This window comes from Hydra vulgaris, chromosome 09 (genome assembly GCF_038396675.1).
Source record: "Hydra vulgaris chromosome 09, alternate assembly HydraT2T_AEP".
Taxonomy (NCBI): domain Eukaryota; kingdom Metazoa; phylum Cnidaria; class Hydrozoa; order Anthoathecata; family Hydridae; genus Hydra; species Hydra vulgaris.
In genome coordinates this window covers 53,727,738-53,751,441 of record NC_088928.1, presented here as the reverse complement: position 1 = coordinate 53,751,441, position 23,704 = coordinate 53,727,738, and the positions used below count along the sequence as shown (strand labels likewise).

General features: G+C 28.4%; 1 protein-coding gene across 1 annotated transcript in view; it reads left to right on the top strand.

The window, feature by feature from the left end:
• LOC136084866 (uncharacterized) overlaps window positions 1-23,704 on the top strand; it is a 169,500-nt gene that overhangs the window by 19,733 nt on the left and 126,063 nt on the right. Inside the window, exons 3-4 of the mRNA XM_065806056.1 lie at window positions 13,213-13,275; window positions 23,243-23,303. Coding sequence (XP_065662128.1) covers window positions 13,213-13,275; window positions 23,243-23,303 — 124 coding nt within the window. The remainder of the gene's footprint in view (window positions 1-13,212; window positions 13,276-23,242; window positions 23,304-23,704) is intronic.

Here is a 23,704-nt window from a genome sequence, read left to right as displayed (position 1 = left end):
ACGTAAAATGCTGTCTGAGTAAATGCTGAAATTAAAGAACTTTATAATGTAAAATGTAGTGTTGACACAATCAAACGTCTTTTGAGGTCTACAAATCTGTTTGGAAGACGTCCTTCAAAGAAACTTTTTATTTATATAAAGAATCAAAAAGCACGCTTAAGATTTGCTAATGAACATTTGATTTGGGAAAGAAAACAGTTATTGAAAGTACTTTTTAGTGATGAATTTAAGTTTATGTTATTTGCATCTGATAATATTAGGTATGTCCGTCGATCAAAAGTTTTAGATTTTTAAATTTAGTTTGTTTTTAGATTTGTAATCAATTTTTTGATATTTCAGTGAAAATTTGAAAGAAATTGAACTTTTCATTCAAAAGTCTCAAATTTAGCTCTTGTCCGGTTACTTTTGCACGCTACTGTATGATCGATGTACGAAAAACCAGGCTATTTTAATAACGATATGTGTTCTGTGGTAATTGTTTGACGGTAAAATTTTCAAATTAAGATATCTTTTTTAATATTCACTAAAGTTTTATTCTAGCGTCCATCAAAACAGAGGCATTGCATATCATTTAACTTCTCTTGTGCTTGTGCAATTTTATATCAATACTTAATTCTTTTACATGGCGCCTTATTCTGATTGATAACATTGGATATATTCTCTGTTATTACTAACCCAAAATCTTTCGAAACAGCTGATAATACGGCTGCGGCTGATCTGTCAGAAAGTCCATGTCTGTCGCATGCACTTCCTAATGCTGGCATGCTGTGTTGTAGTACTGGTGATTGTAGTGGAGAAGATTTAAAAACAGTCATATTAGTGCCATGTGAGGATTTATTATCATCTTCACTTTTAGAAACTTTGTCAAATTTGCTCTCATTTTTAGTTTCAGAACTACCAGCATTAAATATTGATATGCTGGTTTTACTTGTATTGAATATTTACTTATACTTTTCAGTTCTTCAGCTTTTCTCTTCTCATATTGTCTAAAATTTTAATGTCTAACATTTGTTGCCACTTTGTCTTCGGTGCCAATAATCATTAGACGAATCGTTCGCTGGTCAATTAGAAACTCTTGTTCCGCAGTAGGAACCTTACGTACTTTATATCAGTTGCAATCTTCCAAAACGCACTTGCATGCTGCAATGTCAAAAAATTTAATTTGCTTTCGTTTCCAAAACATTAAAGTTTTTCTTTATAACTCTCTTAATACCTCTTACCATTATGCCAGATCTTAAATGGCTCAATCAGTTTCCTATATTGGTCGCGACAAGTCTTGATTAGTTTTAAAACCCTCGTATGCAATATTACTGGTAAAGAAGATTTCAAACAAATTTTTCAATGCAAATTTTGATACAGTATGGTCTTTGGTATGAAAGTTTAGTTTCAGCTCATGCTTAACAAATAAATAGTATGTCATAACTTTCTCATATGTGGGTAAAACAGTTTCAGAAAGTTCTTGCGGTGAACCAATAATTGGACACTTCAACTCTTTTTTCGTTTTTGGGCCTGCTAGTTGGTTGCAGACCGTTACGGAAGAATTTTTATGTTAATACGTATAGAAAAAATGGGCTTCTTTTGAAAAATCATTTAGCATATATAGTATTATATATTAAAACCATATTATATATAGTATCTTTGAAGTGCATACAACTTTTTTAAATAAAAAATTGATGATTCATAATGCAAAACTCATAATGGTTTTTAATAAGTTGCAAACTAATTTTATAAGCACATATTAATTCGAAAATGTCATATTATTATGTGGGCTTCTTTTTAAAAGTGGGACCAGATAAAGAAGGAGATAAGTGATTGTTATTTGATACAGATAAAACACTGATATATTGAGAAGATAAAATAGAAGAACACGAAACGATGTTACTTGAGCTAATGGTTGAATGCAATGGTTGTGGCATACCAGATATTGATTTTTGATATGCAAAGAGCATGTTGCAGATATTAATAAATTGTTTAGAATCCCTTAAAAAATTACGTGCATAGAATTTGGATCTATTTTCAAGTTGCGCAATCTGACTTTTACATATTTTGAAATTAAAAAGTTTATTGACTATTTCAACAGTTCTTTTAAATGATTCATTGTTGGATATGAATATATTTAATAGATGTCCATTTCTACATTCAATATTTAAATGAGTTGGCATTGTAAAGTTACAAACTAAATAACTTTTGGCTTCACTATAAAATAGATGATTCTTATTTGGTCCCATAATACTCTCAAAAAAAATTTTAATAATCATAATATTTATTTTATTGAATCAACTTTAATCATTATTATACTTTTTTTTTTAAAAATAAAAAGCTATATTGCATACAACAGAAAGAGAAATCACTTGAATCTTAAATAAAATAAATAAATAAAATATAAAAATGAATATATAGCATAGTTTTTGTATGTGTGTAAATCATGTTCTGAATACTTTAAAAAAATCACCAATATTTTTAATTAAGTTTTTCTAAAAAAACAACTTTTTAATGAATAAAAGAGTTCAAATATACAAAATGCTTATTATCGTAAATCGCCTCCCCCCCCCCTCCCTCCAGCAACCTCGACAACAGAAGAATATTTGGTATTTTGGAGTCTGAACGTGTCATTATTTTTTAATGAAATTTTGCAGGTACATCTGATACCTATAATGCCTTCAATGTCAAATTCGCTTCCAGAAGAGGAACGAAGTTTTCAATAGCAATGAAATCACTAAAAACGTTAGTAACAGCAAAAAAAAATCAAACTGCAATAAACTCACAACACCCTACCTTTAAAATGTTATCCAAGTCAATATAAAATTCCAAAAAAAAATCGACAAAAATCCATCCGTACGACACCAACTTCGAAAACGCAGTGAAAAAATGGTCACAGATTTTATCTTTAAAATCGGTGCCGTAAATTGCAGATACGCACGTATCTAATATTTAGGTTGTTTTATTATTTCAACCGTTATAATCTCGATATTTTCATCTGGAACAATCATCTCGCGTCTAATATTATACGCAATGTTTTCTTTTATGTAAAAAAGTCCTCCTCCACGCTTATTTCTACGCTTATTATTTATGCAAAAAAAGTCCTCCTCCATGCTGAAAACACTGGGTTCGATTTAAAATCTTCCCATACACCTAGTTTCAGTTAAACCAAGGACGTAAAATAAGATATATTTATTTATCTTATTTTACGTCCTTGGTTAAACAAATAACGTTAAAAAAGTTTTCCGTTTCTCAAATCATGTAAAAAAACTAATTAAAATATTTTTTAAACTTTTCATATTATTGTGGATTACATTAAAATAATCAAGATCATCATTTTTAAGAATGCTTTTAATTTTATCTGGATAAAGAACATTCAAATGCAGGTTCATTAATCTTATTTGAATAATATTTGAATATCTGGATCAGATTTAATTTCTAAATTAAAAGTTTTAGTTTGAAATAAATTCGATACTTTTTTAAAACCATTCCTTTTAGATGAATCCATTTTAAATGTTTTTGTAGTTTTTAATATATGCGGAGGTTTTTACATCCTAATGTATTATGTGTGTACATACACACGCTACATACATAAACAAATATATACATATATATATATATATATATATATATATATATATATATATATATATATATATATATATATATATATATATATATATATATATATATATATATATATATATATACATATATATACAGTATCGGACAAAACGAGTGCAACCAAATAATGCTAATTTAGTTTCTTCATATAAAAGTGCTGCATTTTTTCAATTTAGAGAAATAACTATGTAACTGTTTAGAGACAAAGTTCTTCAAGTTTTATTCATCACAAAGTTCATTATTTGTACACGAAAATTAATAAATTAATCAAAAGTATTAAAAAAAGTTGATTTCCTTCTAGACAAAACAAGTGCAACTCGACTAAATGTTGACCAAGCTGTATTTCGCTATCTATACTTCGTGGCGAATCCTTTGTTGTCGATCATAGCCTTGCATCTTCGAGGCATAGATTCTTATGGCAATAACGTAAATCGAGGCGTTTTCTTGCCGGTCGACGTACACGGCAAATGCCATCGCTCCCAATGATGTTGAACTGCCATTCATCACTGAACAGGACAGTTCGCCATTTCTGCACATTCCAGTCAATATGAGATGTAGCAAACAGGAGTCTTTTCTTCTGGTTTTTTAGTGAAATCAGCGGTTTCTTTGCAGGGCGTCGAGAAAACAATCCGGCTTCAACAGCACGTTGTCTGATTGTTCGATCCGATAGAGGTAGCTCTAATTGCTTTTGTACCTCGACTGATGATATCCAGGGATCCTACTTGGCGGATCTGATGATCATAGAATCCTCTCTAGAAGTGGTGAAACACGGTCTTCCACCTTTGTTATCTGCTGCCAACTTCCCCGTAAAACGACATTTAGAACATAGTCTTGATACAGTCCATTTTTTCACGCAATGTTTATCACAAATACTTTTTTGTGACATTCCACTTACGAAATCGCCAATAATTTTCTTTCTTAGTTCCAATCCAAGACTGTTGGGAGCCATTTTTGCACTTGAAGTCATAAAAATGATAAAAATAAATAATCACGCTTCTCAAGGCTTACCGTGTTTCATATACCTTGTGATGATATAATAATGCTCTGTGGAACACAACGTCTTGGTTGGATGTGGACTGTATTGATGTAATGAAACACTTGTTGTATTTCACTTCTTGTATTCATGTTTTTCGATTAAACACTTTGATAAAACTCACTTTGATAAACTGTCTTGATAATACTGACTGATTGACTTCCATATACTGACTGAATTACATGTCGATTTACATGTCTCTTATATAGTAAAATGAACCTGTGTGAACCTGTTCTGGAAGATTCTAGATGCTTCTTTTCGATGCTTCTGGAAGTTTCTGGATGCGTCTGGATGCTTCTGAATGTTTCTGGATACTTCTGGATGCTACGGGATGCTTCCAGATGCTTCTTCTGGAAACTTCTGGAAGCTTCTGGAAACTTCTGGAAACTTCTGGATAATTCCTTTAATTATTAAAAAACTTCCGTGACGTTGTCACGGACCAGACTTAAGAAAATGAAACAAACCAAAAAAGTTGCACTTGTTTTGTCCGCTGCAAAATGGCACTTGTCAACAATATTCTGCCTGTGTGCTATAACCTGCCAGCTGATTGCTCATGTCATGGCATGCTATTACACCAGACTCCTGAACTGTTTGCTGTGGTTGTATAGTTCGTTTCGTTTTTAAGACATGTAAAATTAGGAACACTTTTTAGGATTGTTCGATGTTGGTTGCAAATGTTTTGTCCAATACTGTATATATATATATATATATATATATATATATATATATATATATATATATATATATATATATATATATATATATATATATATATATATATATATAAGTTTAGTTTTGCTGTGAGCATATATTCAGCAAGAGTGCTCGATGAATGATATCAGAGCTATATAATTGATTTTTTGACGAGATTAAAAAAAGATTAGTATTAGATTAGACGAGATTAAAAAAAGATTAGTATAGAGATTAGTAAAAATCATGTAGTTATTTTTTTAATCTCGTCAAAAAATCAATTATATATATATATATATTTATATATACATACACATATATATATATTAAAACATCATTTTTAAATTAATAATTGATAATCTGATGGACTTAAAAAAAAAGACTGTGATTGGTTTGCTATAAATCACTTTAGCCAATATGCCTGAAGAACGGATTTCTTTAGCTTTGATAAATAAATACTTGCAAATGTTTGCTGTTTTCTCACTGGAGTCTTCATTGATATATTTTTTTCATTGCATAACTTCAACTTTTTGTAGGTTTGTAATACAGTTTCACGATCTTTATAATCAAGAAGCTTTACTACTATCGTTCCTCTTTTTCTTCTAATACCGCCGTTGTCTTCTTTCTTCCCTGTTCGGTGTGCTTGTTCTATATGTATTTCTTCGCTTGTGCTTAGTTTTTTTTTTAAATAACTTTTTTATTTTGTCCTAGCTGCATTTCCAAGTTTCCCCTTCCGTTTCCTCGATTCCTTTAAATCTAAATCTGTTACTACAACACCAGCACCCAAAAATCAACACTGGAAGATGATCTACGTGTTTATGAGATGTCAAATCTTCCATGAGTTTGCAATCCCAGTGACCCATTAAGGGCACACTAGTTGAAAATTCTGATCTGAGATTTTCGGATTTTGTTGTTCGCTGACTTGCTTTAGACATTTGTATTGAGTTCCAATTGATGTTTAACGTGATCATATTGTGCCCAAAACTTGATGTTATTTCACTAGAATTATATGCTGCATTTCAAGATGAGATCTTTGTTCTATCTAATGCAGATATAAGTCCAGGACACATTATGTTGATTCTAGCTTTTGTAGGCTTTATTAATTCGCCACCTCTACTATTGTACAATTTTTTATTATTATCAATTTATTCTGATGCACTTAATAAAGTTGATGAATCAGATTCTTGAACAACCTTGTTTGAACATGCTTCAAGTTCTTCTTTTGATAATTTTTGACGCTTCAACTCCTTCTCCATTTTTTCCTGGGCACAATTCTTCTATGTGTTTCCACTTTATCAGAGGCACCAGAAGAAGCTGACCTTTTTGTCTTTGAGAGCGGATGAATGCTTTATCTTTAGCAATTGAAATCATAGTAAGTGCATCGAAATGTGCGATATCAAAAAGATCCCAAAGACAGTCAATAGACTTAACCTCTTTCATCTTATGTCTTTCAATTTTTTTATGTTTCAGAAGAACTTTCAATTTAACAAACATTGTATTCAATTTGTCTATACAATGTGTGGCTGCTCAAACAGGTATTCCAGCCTTGCTCCAAAATGCTAACACAGCATTCTTCTTTTTGAATTAAAATTACTAAAATAAAATAAAATACTGAAAATACTTTGAAAACAATTTTTGAGCAAAAGATGTCAACAATTAAGATCACAGGTTTGGGTTGGGGCAGCAATTTTTTTTAAAGTATATACATATAACAAAAATAAATACCGCCGAAAATAAAAAAGAAAGACTCATTAAAGATAATAGCAATAATAACCGACCAAAGAAAAGATAATACATTTTACATATAGCACTTAAAATTTGGCTAAACCTTCTATTTGCATACCTTTTTTTATAATTAAGCCGTATATTTTTTATTATCATAGAATATACAATGAAAATATTATTCTCCTTGTACAACATAACGTAACAATAAAAGTTATATAACATTTTTTTTCTATTTTTTGTCATTGCATATACAATGAAAATATAAATTGTGTAGACAATGTATATTGTACTATGAAAATGTATATTGTCCTATAAAAAATAGATCCTTTTGAAAGAAATAAAATTTATAAAAAATGTATAATTTTGGGTATAACTGTGGCAAGAACAATAAAATGTGTAAAAAATATTAAAATGACAATATAAATTGTGCAGACAATGTATATTGTACTATGAAAATGTATATTGTCCTATAAAAAATAGATCCTTTTGAAAGAAATGAAATTTATAAAAAATGTATAATTTTGGGTATAACTGTGGCAAGAACAATAAAATTTGTAAAAAATATTAAAACCTAATAGTTTTTTTTTTCAACAATATTGTTGATTAAAATTAATATAGTTAATTAAAGCTTTTTACAAGTTTTGGGCAAAAAAATTTTATTTCCAGTTCTGATAGATAGTTTTATCAAAAGCTATAATATAGTTTTTGATATAATTATCTATATAAAAAAATAAACATAGCCTATATTTTTTAAATCTATCATTTAATATATACTAAAACTAAATTTAAATCAAACATGGGTAAAGCTACAGTTAAGCGGTCTAAAATAATTTTATTATTTCACTTGATGCGCTCTCGTCAGTGGAGGCTTGTTAAATATTAGGAATATCAATTGAAATAATAAAAAAAAACGATTGCTTCCCCATGCCACACTCTCAGTCGGTGTAGCAGCAGGCTTTAAGATAGTCGATGTATGTACTAGTGATGTACCGATTAATCGGCATCGGTTTAATTGTCCACTTTTTGCACAATCGGAATCGGTATCGGCATCAGTCATTTTTTTATTAATTTACCGATTTTCCAACCGATGGCATTTTAACACTTTTATCCTGTATATGATAATAATTAAATAATAAATAAGCTAAACTTTATGCATTACTTATATTTTTTTTAAGAAATTGTTTATTTTGACTTTGTTTACTAACAATATTGTTTATTCTTATGATGATGATTACAAGCTTTAATTTAGCAGCTGAATGTACTTATACTTTTATTACAATAATGTTGTTTTTATAATAATTTATTTTGAGTTGTTCTATTGTTATACATAAAAGTAACCTATATTTACATTGTTACCTATATGTTCAATCCCCACGTTATCTATATATTCGATCCCCACCACGTCCCTGGTAGTACCGCGCTCAACTTGTTTCTCCGTGCAGCGGCCATGTTCTTCAAGGTTCGTGTTTCGGAGTTAGAGAGTTGCGAGAAGGTTATAACCACTATTAGGTAGCCTCCTCATCTGTAGTGGCTTTTTCGGCCTTGAGGAGGTGAATAACAATTTAAAAAAAAAAAAATGTGTTCTAGTATAGCCTACTCTATTTTTATATATATATATATTTTATTTATTTCAATTTACCTCACCTAGGCTATAAAGGCCACTCTAGTCGAGGAGGCTACTTTAGTTATGATTACAACCCTCTCTCAACTTTATAACTCTGAAACACAAACCTTGATGAACAAGTTGAGCCCGGTACTACCTGGGACGTGGTGGGGATCGAAAATCATGAAATAAAGTTATTCTAAAAACAACTTAATTATCTAAAAATAATTTAGACATCTAACCAACATATGACTGTTGTTTAGATATCTACATTTTTTTTTTTTTTTTGCCGTGTAAATATACACAAACCGTATGTTAATAACAAGACATAGGTACCAGGGACAAGAAAAAGACTAATATGTCTTATCGCCAAGCCCCTAATAAATTCCGTAAATTTAAAGTTTTATTTAAAAATAAGCACTTCCGTTAACAATATAAAATGAATAAACGTAAAATTGGTATAGAAATAAATAAAACATCTATTATTAAAAAATAGCAAGAAGCGCTATTTACTTAAACATATTCTTCTTAAGGCACGGAAAAATTTGATTTTTTAATATTATAAAACAATGAATTGATTTTTATTATTATTTTTTAATAATTTAATAATTTAATTACTAATAAATTAATAAAGAATTCTAAGTAAACTGCTTATGATAGTACCATTTTCTTTTTAAAATTGAAATAAAAAGCGTTCCTCTAAAATTGATAATTAATTTTTTTGAAAGTTTTCTTTTCATAGTGAAAAAAACTAAAAAATGTATATTTTATGTTTTTCTAATATCTTTTAAAATAATGCTTTCACTCTGATTAGGGGCAAAGTATTTGTTTACCAGTATTGATTCCCTGAAAAAGATTACACAATTTAAAGTTGTATGGTTTTAAGTTTTAATAATTAGTTAATTCATCGGTATCTTTTCCCATCCATCGGCCAAAAAAGTGCTATCGGTACATGTACTGAAGCCAATAAATATTCTTTAAGTCATAAAAGTTTTCATTATAAGTTGTTTCAGATCTACTAGTGAGTTCAGATATTTTTTAGAAATATCTCAATTTTACCCAACAGTTTTTGATGGGGTTTAAGTTGAGTGAATTGCTCAATCATGAGGCATGAACATTAATCACGTTTTCTTAGAAAATGCGATTAATGTTCATGCCTCATGATTTAGCTCCTGGTCTTGATAAATTTTTGTCTCATGGCAAGTTGCGCATGAAAACACAAAACTTCTAACTTGTAACCAATAAGATATTTTTACTTAAAATTTTAAAAGCATTTGTGGAATTGATAGTCTCACTATGTTATAATTGTTGTAAACCAACATGACCGTAGCCATCTCAAATCATAGTTGCTGGGTATAGCTTAGTGGACAACATAAGGTCAAATCGAGGCAAATTTGTTAGCACAATTAAACTAATTGAAAAATACGTCACTTTAGCGATAGACAAAACTCCTTACTAGTGGTAAAGGCAGCTTACATAGGAGAAAAAAAACTTTGTTGCACGTGGCAAAGAAATACCATCATTTTTAGCAACGTAATAAAACAAGGCCTCAGACCACATCTGTTTTACTACTTTATTGATACCAAGTGGTTGAAGAGGATGTTTGCTATGAGGCGGTATGCATATTATCCAATATCAATAAATGTTACTAATTTAAATGCTTTAATAGTCACATGACTTTTGTCAACCCCCTAAAAATAACGATACTTTTATCTTATCCACTTTTGTACGAAGTTTATTAAAATGACGTAAAAAGTCAATAAAAATCTCTTGATCAATATATCCGCTTTTACGGCAATGTTCTTTTTATACCCAAAGAAAATTTAGATGCTTCTAGAAGTTTTGTTCCCTAAAATATGAAAAATGATGGTAAGCTGCCTTCTGCTTTATTGACTGTGGCAAGGTATGTTAATGGTGTGCCACGTTCACCAATAGTTAATTTTTGTACCTGATGAGAAGCCTACAACGCAATTACCTTTTCAGAGACACTTAACGCAGATTAAAGGTCAGTTTCATCACAATTATAAATTAAATTTGGGTAGTCTTTGATGTCTAGCTGTTTATAAAATGGTTGTGAATAGTTAGAAAATGTCTGAGCGTAGTTCTCATTAAATGCTTTTGCTTCTACTTGAGGAAGCCATTTAGGCATTCTTAGTGTCATCTGAATGAATCTTTTTCGGAATGAAAAAAATCAATTATAGACCAAATAGTCATAAACCAAAGCGACAAAAAAATATTATGCAGAAATTATTCAGGTTCATGAGCAGCTTTTCGGTTATGTGTTACGTTAATTTTTTTGTTGTTGTTTTCTCTATGCTTGTGATATTCATAAATACTTTCACACGGTGCCGTTCCTAGCTGACTCGGTGGCTCGGTATTCCACCACTCGGTGGTGGAATACCGAGTGGCTTGGGGAAAACTTAAACTGTGAAGCTCTAAAATCTAAGTCTAAAATCTTTATCTGAAGCTCTAAGTATTAATATACTTAACTTATATGATATTAAAACATAAAAAGCAAATTAATTTTTTTTAATTGTTTTTATTACAGTTTATTTTAGAAAAAAAAATTTATTCCAATATACAACTAAATAGTATTTTAGTCGAATTCAAGTAGACTTCTTCGATTTCAAAATGTATTACTCAAACTTAGTTGATATCCATTTTTGTTTCTTGTATACTAGATGCGAAAAAAAGAAGACTTTAATAATGTCTAAAAATGTTTTGACAAAATTAGTTCATTTGAATTCAAGTGGAATGTTTGTGGTGATTTTAAGATACTTGCTTTCATGTTTAGCTTGCGAGAAAGATACACAAACTATTTATGATTTCTTTCTTTATGGGACAACAGGGCTGAGGGTAATAGTTACAAGAAAAGCCATAGCTCTCTACAAGTGGAACTAGAGCCAGAATTGAACTGTAAGTTGTGCGTGCATCTTCATCAAATAAGTTTTAATGTTTTGATCTATGTGAAACATCAGATATATTATCTTTTTGTATTTAGAAAAACATTGAAATTGAATTATTTTCAAGTAAAAACAATAGTATTTATGACAAGTGATAACTTTTAGCACAAGTGGCATTTGTCAGATTCGACAGGTAGTTAAGGGGCAAACTTTTTGGTGTCAGATGCTAATGGAAAAAAGATTTATATGCTTTATATGATCAAAAATTTATAGATCACTCTATAAAATTATATATTAGAACCAAAACTGAAATTATCAGTAATGATATTCAAAATTCATTATGATAGTTTTGAGCTAGGTGCAAAAATGAATGGTAAAAATTATAAACAATAAACTATAATCAAAAAATTATAAACAATAAATTATAATCAAAAAATTATAAACAAAAAATTATAAGTAATAAATTATAAACAAAAAATTGTACATAAAAAATAATAAACAAAAAATTATAAGTAACAAAGGTATTAAAATCTTCAGATTTTTTTTACCTTAAATTAAGAGATGATGTTATTTTATTTTACTGTTGTTTTAATAATAAAAAGTCGATAAAATTTTTAGAGACTTTTATAAAAGTTTTATTTTATTAATAACTATCAGCAACTAAAAAATCTTTGAGATTAAGAGAGTATTAATAAAAAAAAATTGTAACTGGTATGTTTAAGATAACAAGATGCCGTTGTTTTATAAAATTCAAGGCTATAATAATTATTAAAAAAAGAGGTTAAATCTTTAGCAAGTTTATGTTAAAAAGACGTTATGCCTATATACAAATTGTATTTTATAAATTTCTGACAGACTCTGTTCTTTGTAAACTAATCTCAAATCTACAGACTATTTTATTCTTTATCGAGTAAACTCAAACCTATAGACTATTATATTTTATATCAAGTAAACTCGAATCTACCGATTATTTTTTTTATATCAAGTAAACTTAATCAGGTTCCAAATATACTGAAATTTTTTTTTACCTTATTTGAATAAGATAAAGATCAGAGGTTAAAAACAAAAAAAATTATTAAGTGTCCTCCGTTTTAGAACTTATATATTTAAAGATAAAATTAAAGCATAATTTTAAGTGACGTCATTAAGGCTTTTTATTTTTAAAATGTATATTGCCAACATGATTCATTACTATATAAATAAGCCAAGTCATAACTTTCTTCTATATATATATAAAAATATTTAAAAAAAAAGTTAACTAAATTAAATTTGTTTATATATTTTGAAATATATAAACAAATTTTGAATTAACTAGAAATATTGACATTAAACTTTCATAAACCAGTTTGAAAACGTAAAAACACTGAACAAGTTTTGAATAAAAATTTGTCAGTCGGGATAAATATATTGCATGCTAAGTTAATAAACAAAATGCGACTTATTTGTCATCAAGTCTCAAATATTTAGCATTTTTTTAAATTAGATATTTTATTTATGTTAAAATTTAGTTAAAATATTTCAGTGCAGACAAAATTCCTAATGATTTTTTATATGCTTTTAGGTGAAAAAATATTCAAATTGTTTATAATAGAAAAGAATAGATTATAACTGAAAACAAGTAAAAATATATAACTTATGAAACATGTGATTTTTAGTGTATGAAGGTGTGCAACCTTGAACTTCCCACAAACTTGACGAACTGTTTGTTGAACTGCAATGTAAGTATTAAATTTTTTTTTATATTTAAGAAAATGTATCTGTTTTTCTTTTTCTTTTTTTTTTTACAGTAATATTATATTAGCTCTTATTAAAAAAAGTAACACTAGAACAGTAATGCGTAAATATTCCTTCAAAATTAGAGATGTTTCCAAGATTTAAAAATATATAGGTCCTGAAACGGCGTATCAGGTCAAATAAAATTTCTACATTGCAACATCTGTTTATTGTTAAAAATAGACATTAAAGTAAAGGTATAGTACTCCCTGATTTATGAGTTTTAGCAACACAGAATGTATGCGATCGGATAGGTCAGGCTACCGAGCCTGGGTTGATAGCAAAAGGTTAGTTTAATGCTTTCATAATGGTGGCATAATAATGCCGATTAATTCCAGTACCAGCAGACTAATTAGCTTGAATCATCTAAAGCTCTTAACTCTTCATAAGCGCTAGGGGAACAACAATGCGAGCTTCTGTTATGACAAACTCGCATTTCAAATTTGAAGCAGCAAATTGTTGTTAATATTAGAGCTTGACTAAGAAGTGATGCTTTATTTGCCCATATTAGCAACTCATTTGAATTTAACTACAATTTAAAAGAAAAGTTAAAAAAGAAGAAGAAAGTTAACAGAAGTTTTGGAAAACTGTATACTGTATGAGTCAGAAAGACATGAAGTTAAGAGAAAATTCCAAAGCACTAAAGTTGGAGGATAAAAACAATGAGTGAAATAATGAATAAACGTCGGACATGAAGGAACCGTTACAGTAAAAAGAAGCTGCAACTGTTCTTTGTAACTGACTTTCCTAAATAATACGCTCAGACGCAAAATACAAACTTAGAACAATGATTATTTTAAATGATAAGGATTTTCGAAACCACGAAATTACAAAAACGCGTATTAACATATTACGAATATAAGTAAATATGTTTAAAAAATATATACTTTTTCAATCATCAACAGCCTTATGATGATGATTTTGACCCCATCTTCATTGAATGAAAGGTCTGACGCATCAACATAAGCTTTTTTTTTTTTTGTAGTTTTATTGGTTTTATAGCCAGATGTTCTGGATGATGCGGTTAACTCATGTTGTTGTTTTGTTTTCAGATGGTGGTCTGTTTGGAACAAATCTTTCTCCAGTTTTTATTTTTTTTCTCACGGTTTGGTGAAAAACCTTTACAATTTGTGGAATATTTCTCTTAAAATATTGTGAATTCTGTGTAAGACTAGATGTCTTATTTCACTATAGTTTTTCAAAGCTGTACTAATTTAATTAAAATTGTGATACCATGTGAAGCATTATATGGTAAGTACGATTTATTTATAGTACCACATGGTTCTTAAAAATTTAATTATACTAGCTTACAGTTGTTATATAAATTTACTGTTTGGAATTTATAATGTTTTATAATATAAAAAATTACAAATTTATGTAAAACACAAACTTATATAAATATTATGTAAAAAGATGTATGATGTAAACAACAACAACAAAAAAAGGTTTACGAGAAACTTCACGAGAGTAGAGTTGCGAAACAAAAGCCTATAAAAGAATGTATTTCAAATCTAATTTCACGTCAAAATAGAAGAATTGGTATATAAGTATGTCTAAGCTAGACATATGACTATTGGCGTCTTTACAAATCAAAGTATAATAGCCATTAATACTTCAATCAAAAGATGAAATAATTCTTAATAAGTTTTACAATGCACAAGCAGGCGTAATAAATTTCGAAAGTGATAAAATTCAAGGTATGAAAAGTTTTTTTATGAAGACCACGAATACTTGTAAAGGATAAATTAAAACACATTAGTAATTATGGTTTTTTTTGTTTAATATTTTAAAACTGTTAGAGAGTTTGACTAAATTATGACAATCATGACAACCTAAGTCATCTGAGTCTTCATAATGTCCTGCTAATCAAGCTAAATTCATTATACAGGGCTACAAAACCTTAACAGGGGCGCCTTATATTTAATACCATTTGATGATATAAGTCTTTCGGATAGCCGCCACAGAGTACGGGAGACCATATTACCAGCCAACTTCAGAATTGTTAAACTGAATTTTTTTCTCTTTCTTTTCTTTTTCTCTTTTTAGGTAAACCATAGATAAATAGATATATACAACAATATATAAATAAATAAAATCAAACTTACAACATCATATATGCATATAACCAAAATACATTTTCAAAAGATAAAATTACAATTTAAAACTCTTGATATAAATATAAAATCAAAATTGGAAGACATTACAGCAAAATAATAACAGACAAATAGAATTGTTACAAACCAATAAAAATTATAATACAAATTATGATACCGTAAATAGCAAAAAAATAAAAATAAAATTATAAGTATATAAAAAACAAAAAAAAACAAAAAAAGACAATTTTATATTTTAATGAACAGTTTGTTTACTTAAAGATGGGTTTTCCCGTTTAATATGGAGTGCTTCTTTAATTTTCAATTTGTTTTTGTTAGAAGCAGTATCCAAAATTTTAAATCAATTATAGTTACTTAGATTTTTACAATTAACAGATGAAATTAAATGCTTATAAACATTAGATTGTTTGTCATTTGTAAGATGCTCATGAATCCTTGTTGTTAAGTGTCTGGAGGTTTCTCCAATATAACTAGCATTACATCCAGCACAAGAAAGTTTGTAAACAACATTGGATTTGAGCAGCTTAGGAAGTGGATCTTTAATACATTAACTGTTTTGTAAATTGTTGGTAGTGAAAATTAAATTAGTTATAACATCTTTACAATATTTTTTAATGATTTTATTAACTTTAGATTTAGTAAAATTTGAGTAAAAACCTATAAATGGAAGCTTATTATATCTTTTATTATGGTTATCAATACTGTTTATCACAGATGGATTTAACTTTTTATCAACAAATAATTTTAATTCAGTGTTAATTTTATTTAGGTGAATATTGGTTATTTTTTAAAACATTAGATAGATTTTTTATGTCCTTATCAAATCCTAGACATGTGTTGTTGATTTTATATGTTCTATCAATTAAACAACGTATAAAATTAATTTTATAACAATAGGGAACAATACTGGAAATTTTTTGTGAAAATCCAGTATATGTTTTTTTCTGATAAACTGATGTGGAAAGCAAAACAGTCTTATTGATAAGAACATTTAAAAATGCAATTTGATTATCTTGTTCTTTTTCCATCGTAAATTTTAAGTTTTTATGTTGTTTATGAAGATGTGTTTATATAAGTATATTGAGATGTGTTTATATAAGTATATGGGGAACACCTATAGCAAAAAAATGCAGAGCTTTAAATTCAATTTAGTTTTAAATTTTTTTTTTTATTATTAACTTGCTGTTCAGACCCCTTAAATACAGGTTATGGTCTGTTCTACACTGACCATTTCTATACTTATTCTTTATATGGTCTCTTTTTTTCAATATTTTTTAGTAAACAGTAGAAAAATTTTTCAATAGCTGTTGGTTAAACAGTTGTAAACCCCTTAAGTATTGATAACCATAATACAAGATATTATAAGCTTCCATTTATAGGTTTTTACTCAAATTTTACTAAATCTAAAGTTGATAAAATCATTAAAAAATATTGTAAAGATGTTATAATTAATTTAACTTTCACTACCAACAAATTACAAAACAGTTAATGTATTAAAGATCCACTTCCTAAGCTGCTCAAATCCAATGTTGTTTACAAATTTTCTTGAGCTGGATGTAATGCCAGTTATATTGGAGAAACTTCCAGACACTTAACAACAAGGATTCATGAGCATCTTATAAGTGACAAACAATCTAATGTTTATAAGCATTTAATTTCATCTGTTAATTGTAAAAATCTAAGTTACTATAATTGATTTAAAATTTTGGATACTGCTTCTAACAAAAACAAATTGAAAATTAAAGAAGCACTCCATATTAAACGGGAAAACCCATCTTTAAATAAACAAACTGTTCATTAAAATATAAAATTGTCTGTTTTTTTTTTTTTTTGTTTTTTGTTTTTTATATAATTATAATTTTATTTTTATTTTTTTGCTATTTACGGTATCATAATTTGTATTATAATTTTTATTGGTTTGTAACAATTCTATTTGTCTGTTATTATTTCGCTGTAATGTCTTCCAATTTTGATTTTATATTTATATCCAGCGTTTTAAATTGTAATTTTATCTTTTGAAAATGTAGTATGTTAACTACGAAACATGTCAAGATTAAAAAATATCATGTTTTTTTTTTAAATATGATCACATTTATTGCTATTGCGTTGCTCAAGAAATATATAAATAGCTAGATATTATTATATTAGATAAGTATAACCATGGTCCGTAATGCAATTGAAGTTAAAGAAAGCTTTATGTGGAAATAGGTAATTAAAAATTAGTGCGTGATTGATAATGAGTGTGAATGTCGAAAAAAGATTGAAAAAACACTGAAATAAACCTTTATATACTGAGTCTCAGTATATAAATAATTATTTATGTTACCTCGTCAAAAGAAGGAAACTTTCTTTTTAAAGATGCCACAAATCTCAGCGCCAGTGAAATTCTAGAGGCTCAATTTGCAATATCACTGATGAAACCTTGAAATTTTTGGTATAATCCATGGAGAGCTGGTATTTTCATAAATAACGTTGGGTACTTTCACCACACAACTCTCTGCTACCCTGTTCAGAAGGAGTTAAAATCTTTACATAACCCTTAGCAAGTTTCCATTTGTTCGTAGTGAGATTCTCTTCCTTACCAGTTAATACGATTTCGGCTAATAAGGGCGCTTTCTCTTTAATAAGGCGTTGAATCATGTAATAGTCGGAATTCCGACGCAATGATACACTCATTATGAGCCCACGTTCATCTCTTTTTAATTGCCTTTGTTGTGCATGCAGCAATTGAAATGATTGAATACTTTAATGGTAGTGCGAGATGATTTTTTTACATTTCACCATCATACTAATCATGCCTTTAATTTCGGATACTGCATCATTAATTGATAATTGAAGCGTATGAGCAAAATAAGGTAAGTTCATAAAGTTTTGGCACACGTTCATGGCTGCTCTCATATTACTACCATTGTCTCGAAGAACGTACATTGGTACTGCTCTTGATAGCGACCAATCTTTAATTAACTTCTCAAGAGATTTTAATATTGCTTTACCCGTATGTGACACAGCCAAAAACGGTTTATTCTCCAGTATATATGATCGCATTTGAAAATCAGCAGTTAAATATATCAAAAAAAATGATATATAAGCAGGGGCGTCGCCTTGGAGGGGGTAGGAGGGGGAGTCTCCCCCTCCCAGAATCTAAAAAATAGAAAAGTTGGGAATTTCCTTGCCACAAGTTGGGGCAGTTGGGAAATCGGTGATAAAATCAAAAAATATTTTCTAGTTAAATAAAATCAAAATTTTTGCGAAAATCCATCAAAGATCTAATTCTTTTTTGACTTGGACAAATAAACTTTACGTTTATTAAACGGCTTAAGGCTGTATTCCACAGCTTTAAGTTTTTTTTCGCGCTCCTTTTTTTGTTATCAACAATAAAAATGGCAGCTGCAAGTTTATGTTTGACTAAAAGCAGTTATTCATTTTTTTCATACTTTCTACTTTGAAACGTGAATATTTATTTCCATGAATTGATTTTAACATTTCTGCCTTTGTATAAAAGATATGATAGCATTTAAAATGATATGATTCATTTTTTAATACAGTAATTTTATATAAAGCTTATATCAGAAAGTATAAGAAAATAAATGCTAAACTCTGATATGAACGTTTTGTGCCTGTTATTACTTCCAATTATCATTATACTAAAGTAGGATCAGAATTAGGTTTGTAGGAGTAATATGCCTAATAAGAATATATAATAGGATTATTAGTCTTATTCTACTATGGTAAGACTCTTATATCTTAACACATCTATTAAGAGTGATAACTTTTATAAACATTAAATCATTTAAAAATTACGGTAAATTATAGCAACGCGTTTGTTTTCCAGCACTAACTATGAAAAGCAAAAGATATATATTATAATGTTGCGTATGCAAAGCAGTATTTGATAACGACTATAAAACCAGTCATGAAAGATCCGTTCATGGTGGTTTGGTAGAAAGGTTCATATAAAAACAGTGGGCGCCCCAGAGAATTCTTTTATAGCCTTCTTAGCTTCAAAAAAACGAAAAATAGAACCTTCGAATGCTGGTAACGATGTCGAAGTGGATGATGAAATACAAAGTAGTGAGCATACAAAGTTAGACTTGATAATAATTGAAACATCAACTTCAACGTGTGGTATATCCATAGAAGAAGAAACAACATCTTCTGATAAAAAATTTGAATAGGACGCAAGTTTAAAAATCCAATAGACTTGCTCTAATAGAAGAGCAAAAAATAGAGATGCAGAATTGAAAAACTGTCGAAGTTCTTATCGATAAATGCAAGACTTTGGGATGCCAAGGGCTAGCGTTTAGGGAATCAGACAGTGCTAATCAAGGTAACTTTGTTGCAGTTGTGAATCTAATCTCTCACCACAATCCCACACTAAAAACCTGGATTAAAGATAGAGCCCTTCGTCCATATAGAGTTACATACACAAGTCCATCGTCTCAAAATAAAATGATTAGTTTAATTGCAACTGAATTAAAGAGTAAGATCATTGATGAAATTAACAGCTCCAATTTTTTTTCCGTGATGGCCGACACTACTCCCGATATGTCACATAAGGAAATAATGAGTATAGCTGTGAGAACAACCAGTGAAAACGGTGAGATTCAGGAAAGGCTTTTGAAATCTGTCGAATGCACTGATAAGACTGGAAAAGGGATGGCTGAGCTAATTTTATCTTCTTTACAAAAAGAAGGCATTGACACATCAAAATGACTTTTCAGTCGTATGACTACGCGAGTTCAATGTCTGGATAATTTAAGGGAGTACAAAAGTATATAACAGAAGAAGTTGGCCATAATGTACCATACATACCTTGCCAAGACCACAGAACAAACACTGCTCTTGAACATGCCTGCAATGTTAATACTTTAATACGAGTATTGTTTAATGTCCTCGAACAGTTTCATGTTTTCTTCACATCAAGCACAAAAAGATTTAGTCATTTAAAAGAAAAACTTGAAGACATTGACTGCGCAATACAGCTTGTAAACCTGTCTAGAACAAGATGGACCGCACGAGCAAAATCTGTTAAGGCTTTAAATCAGTGTTTAGAAAAGGTTATTGATCTTCCTCAGATCATCTAAAATAATAAGATTTTTGATACTAACACGAGAACTAAGGTAATGGGACTTCTGAAAAAAGTAACAACTTTTGATTTCATTAGTACTCATTTCTTCATGAAGAATATCATTGAGAAGATAAAAATATTACCAGAAATCTTAGAATACTGTCAATTACATTGAAGTCCAAACTTCAATGTCATTGACAGTATTAATGTAATTGAAAGTACTCCCGAGTACATAAAAAATATCAGTAACGATACAGATGCCATGAATAATTTGATTGAAAGTGCAGTAATATTTTCTAGGAAATTACACATTGATGCAGAAAACGATTACGAACGACACCATAGATTAATAGCAATGGAGATGAAAGCTTTTTACCGAAAAGAATTCAAAGAGTTCATATACTCTCTAGCCATGGGTTTAACCAAAAACTCGGCAGCATTAAAGGAAATATTTGCCCCTATCACCAAAGTTTTTAGTTTTCCGTTAAATAAAGAAAATTTGAGTATTGAAAACTTAACAAAAGCAAACAAACTTTTTCCTCCTGGATACAAGAATCATATTCCAGACGTCCATGTGCTGAAAGGCCAGATAGAAATTTTGATAGATATCTGTTATTTAGAAGGTGATGAAGATTTGAAGTCATCAAGAATACTAGCCAATATGCTGAAAGACATTTTGTAACATGTTGTGAAGTTAAAGGATATACTGAAACAAGCCCATAAACTATGCATTTTTGTTATCACAGCTGCTTATGGTGTAGCATCAAATGAGCGTTCTTTCAGCCAACTCAAGATTTTAAAATCACATCTGAGAACAACAATGAGTGACGAGAGATTGGATAGTCTTATGCTATTGAAGTGCGAAAAAGAACTTTGTAAAGGAGTTAACCCCGAACATCTTGTTAAACGATGGGTTTAATTGAAGAAACGTCATATTAAAATCAAACAGTAGACAAAAAATGATAGACTGATGATAAAATATTGTGCGTATAAGTCTTGTAATAAAATAATATTTTCCATATTCCTTTGTATCCATTTCCGTAAAATTTTAAACTGCTATATATGCTGTCAGAATGGTTTGTAAAGTTTATTGGATTTGTAAACTGTGTTTTTTTGGACTGATACAATTTCACTATGAATGGATAAAACTTTTAGACGTTTTTTGAATTGAATATTTTGTATATATGTAAAGGAAGCCATGTTTTGTTAATAAAAGTTAATAAATACTGATAATTGGCAATTCATGAGAGTGAGTGCAGTGTAGTACAACAATCGGAAGATTTTGTAAATAGGACAGAAACTAATTTCTTGAATTCTTGAATTATAAAAATTAGTTGTGAAAACTATGTGAAGCAGTTGGGAAAAACAAGGTCTCTTAACCCTCCTCCCCCTCCTGGAATTTTATCACGCAACGCCCCTGTAAATAAGAGTCCAGTGCGCGAGAAGACCATATGTCTATGGAAAAGCAATAGGAAGGCATGCCAACAAACTCAGTAGTAATGTGATCAATCATTTCTCGTTTCAAATTTTTATACATAGTTGGCACCATATTGCGAGAAAAAGTGGTCCTGCTTGGAATATGATACTGAGGAACAACCAATTTCATAAGTGCCTGAAAACCTTTTCCTTCTACAAAATCGTATGGCAGGTAATGGGAAGCCAACATGCACCCAATAGTTCGTGTTATTTCTTTAGCTTATTCCTGATCAGACGTCCATGCTGTTTTCTTAGCCAACAGATCTGTGACACCAACTGACAGTTGTTTTTCAGCTTTATTTTCTTCCTTTTTCATTCTTTTTGCTTCTTGTGCCTTTTCATCACACTCTGCTGATTCCTTCTTATAATAACCTCTCAGGTGAGTAATTAAGCCAGTTATAGATGAAATAGGACAAGATATTTTTTGACTGCATTTTCCAATTTGACAAAAACTAGCAAAAAAAAAAAAATAGCATCGTTAATTTTACGCCTATCAAAATAATTTCAAATAAGGCTCCTTGCACTCTCATCCTCCATTTTGAAGCGTTTTAATATAATTTTATAGCGACTTTTTAAAGCGTTTTAATGTAATTTTAAAACAACTTTTTAAATACTGAACTTTAGGTTCGAAAGTCGAATTATATTCGATTAACTAAACACATTCGATTGGAGTTCGATAATTGAAAAAGCTCGAACTCGAAACTTCGAGTTTCGCACACCTCTAATATATATATATATATATATATATATATATATATATATATATATATATATATATATATATATATATATATATATATATATATATATATATATATATATATATATATATATATATTTATATATATATATATATATACATATATAAAATATATATATTTATTATTGCTATTATTATTATCATCATTATTATTACAACTATTATTATAATATATATATATACATATAAATATATATATATATATATATATATATATATATATATATATATATATATATATATATATATATATTAATATATATATATATATATATATATATATATATATATATATATATATTATAATAATAGTTGTAATAATAATGATGATAATAATAATAGCAATAATAATGATAATAATGATAGCAATAATAATGACAGTATTATTATTTTTGTTATTATTGTTGTTTGTATATTATTATTTAATAGTTATAGTTTTATACAATTATTTAATAGTATTAGAAGAAACTAATAATTCAGATTTATTATTTTAGGTTTCTATACCATGCATATTGGGTTGCCATTTTTTCTTCAATATAACAGACAATTCAGAAGGTTTATGATTATTTTTCCTTAACATTACAAGTATATATATATATATATATATATATATATATATATATATATATATATATATATATATATATATATATATATATATATATATATATATATATATATATATATATATATATATGTATTTATATATATACATATATGCATGCATATATATGTATATACACATATATATATATATATATATATATATATATATATATATATATATATATATATATATATATATATACATATATATATATATATGTATATATATATTTTATATATGTATATAAAATTTTTATATATGTATATAAAATATTTATATATATATATATGTATATAAAATATATACATATATATATATTAATATATATATATATATATTTATATATATA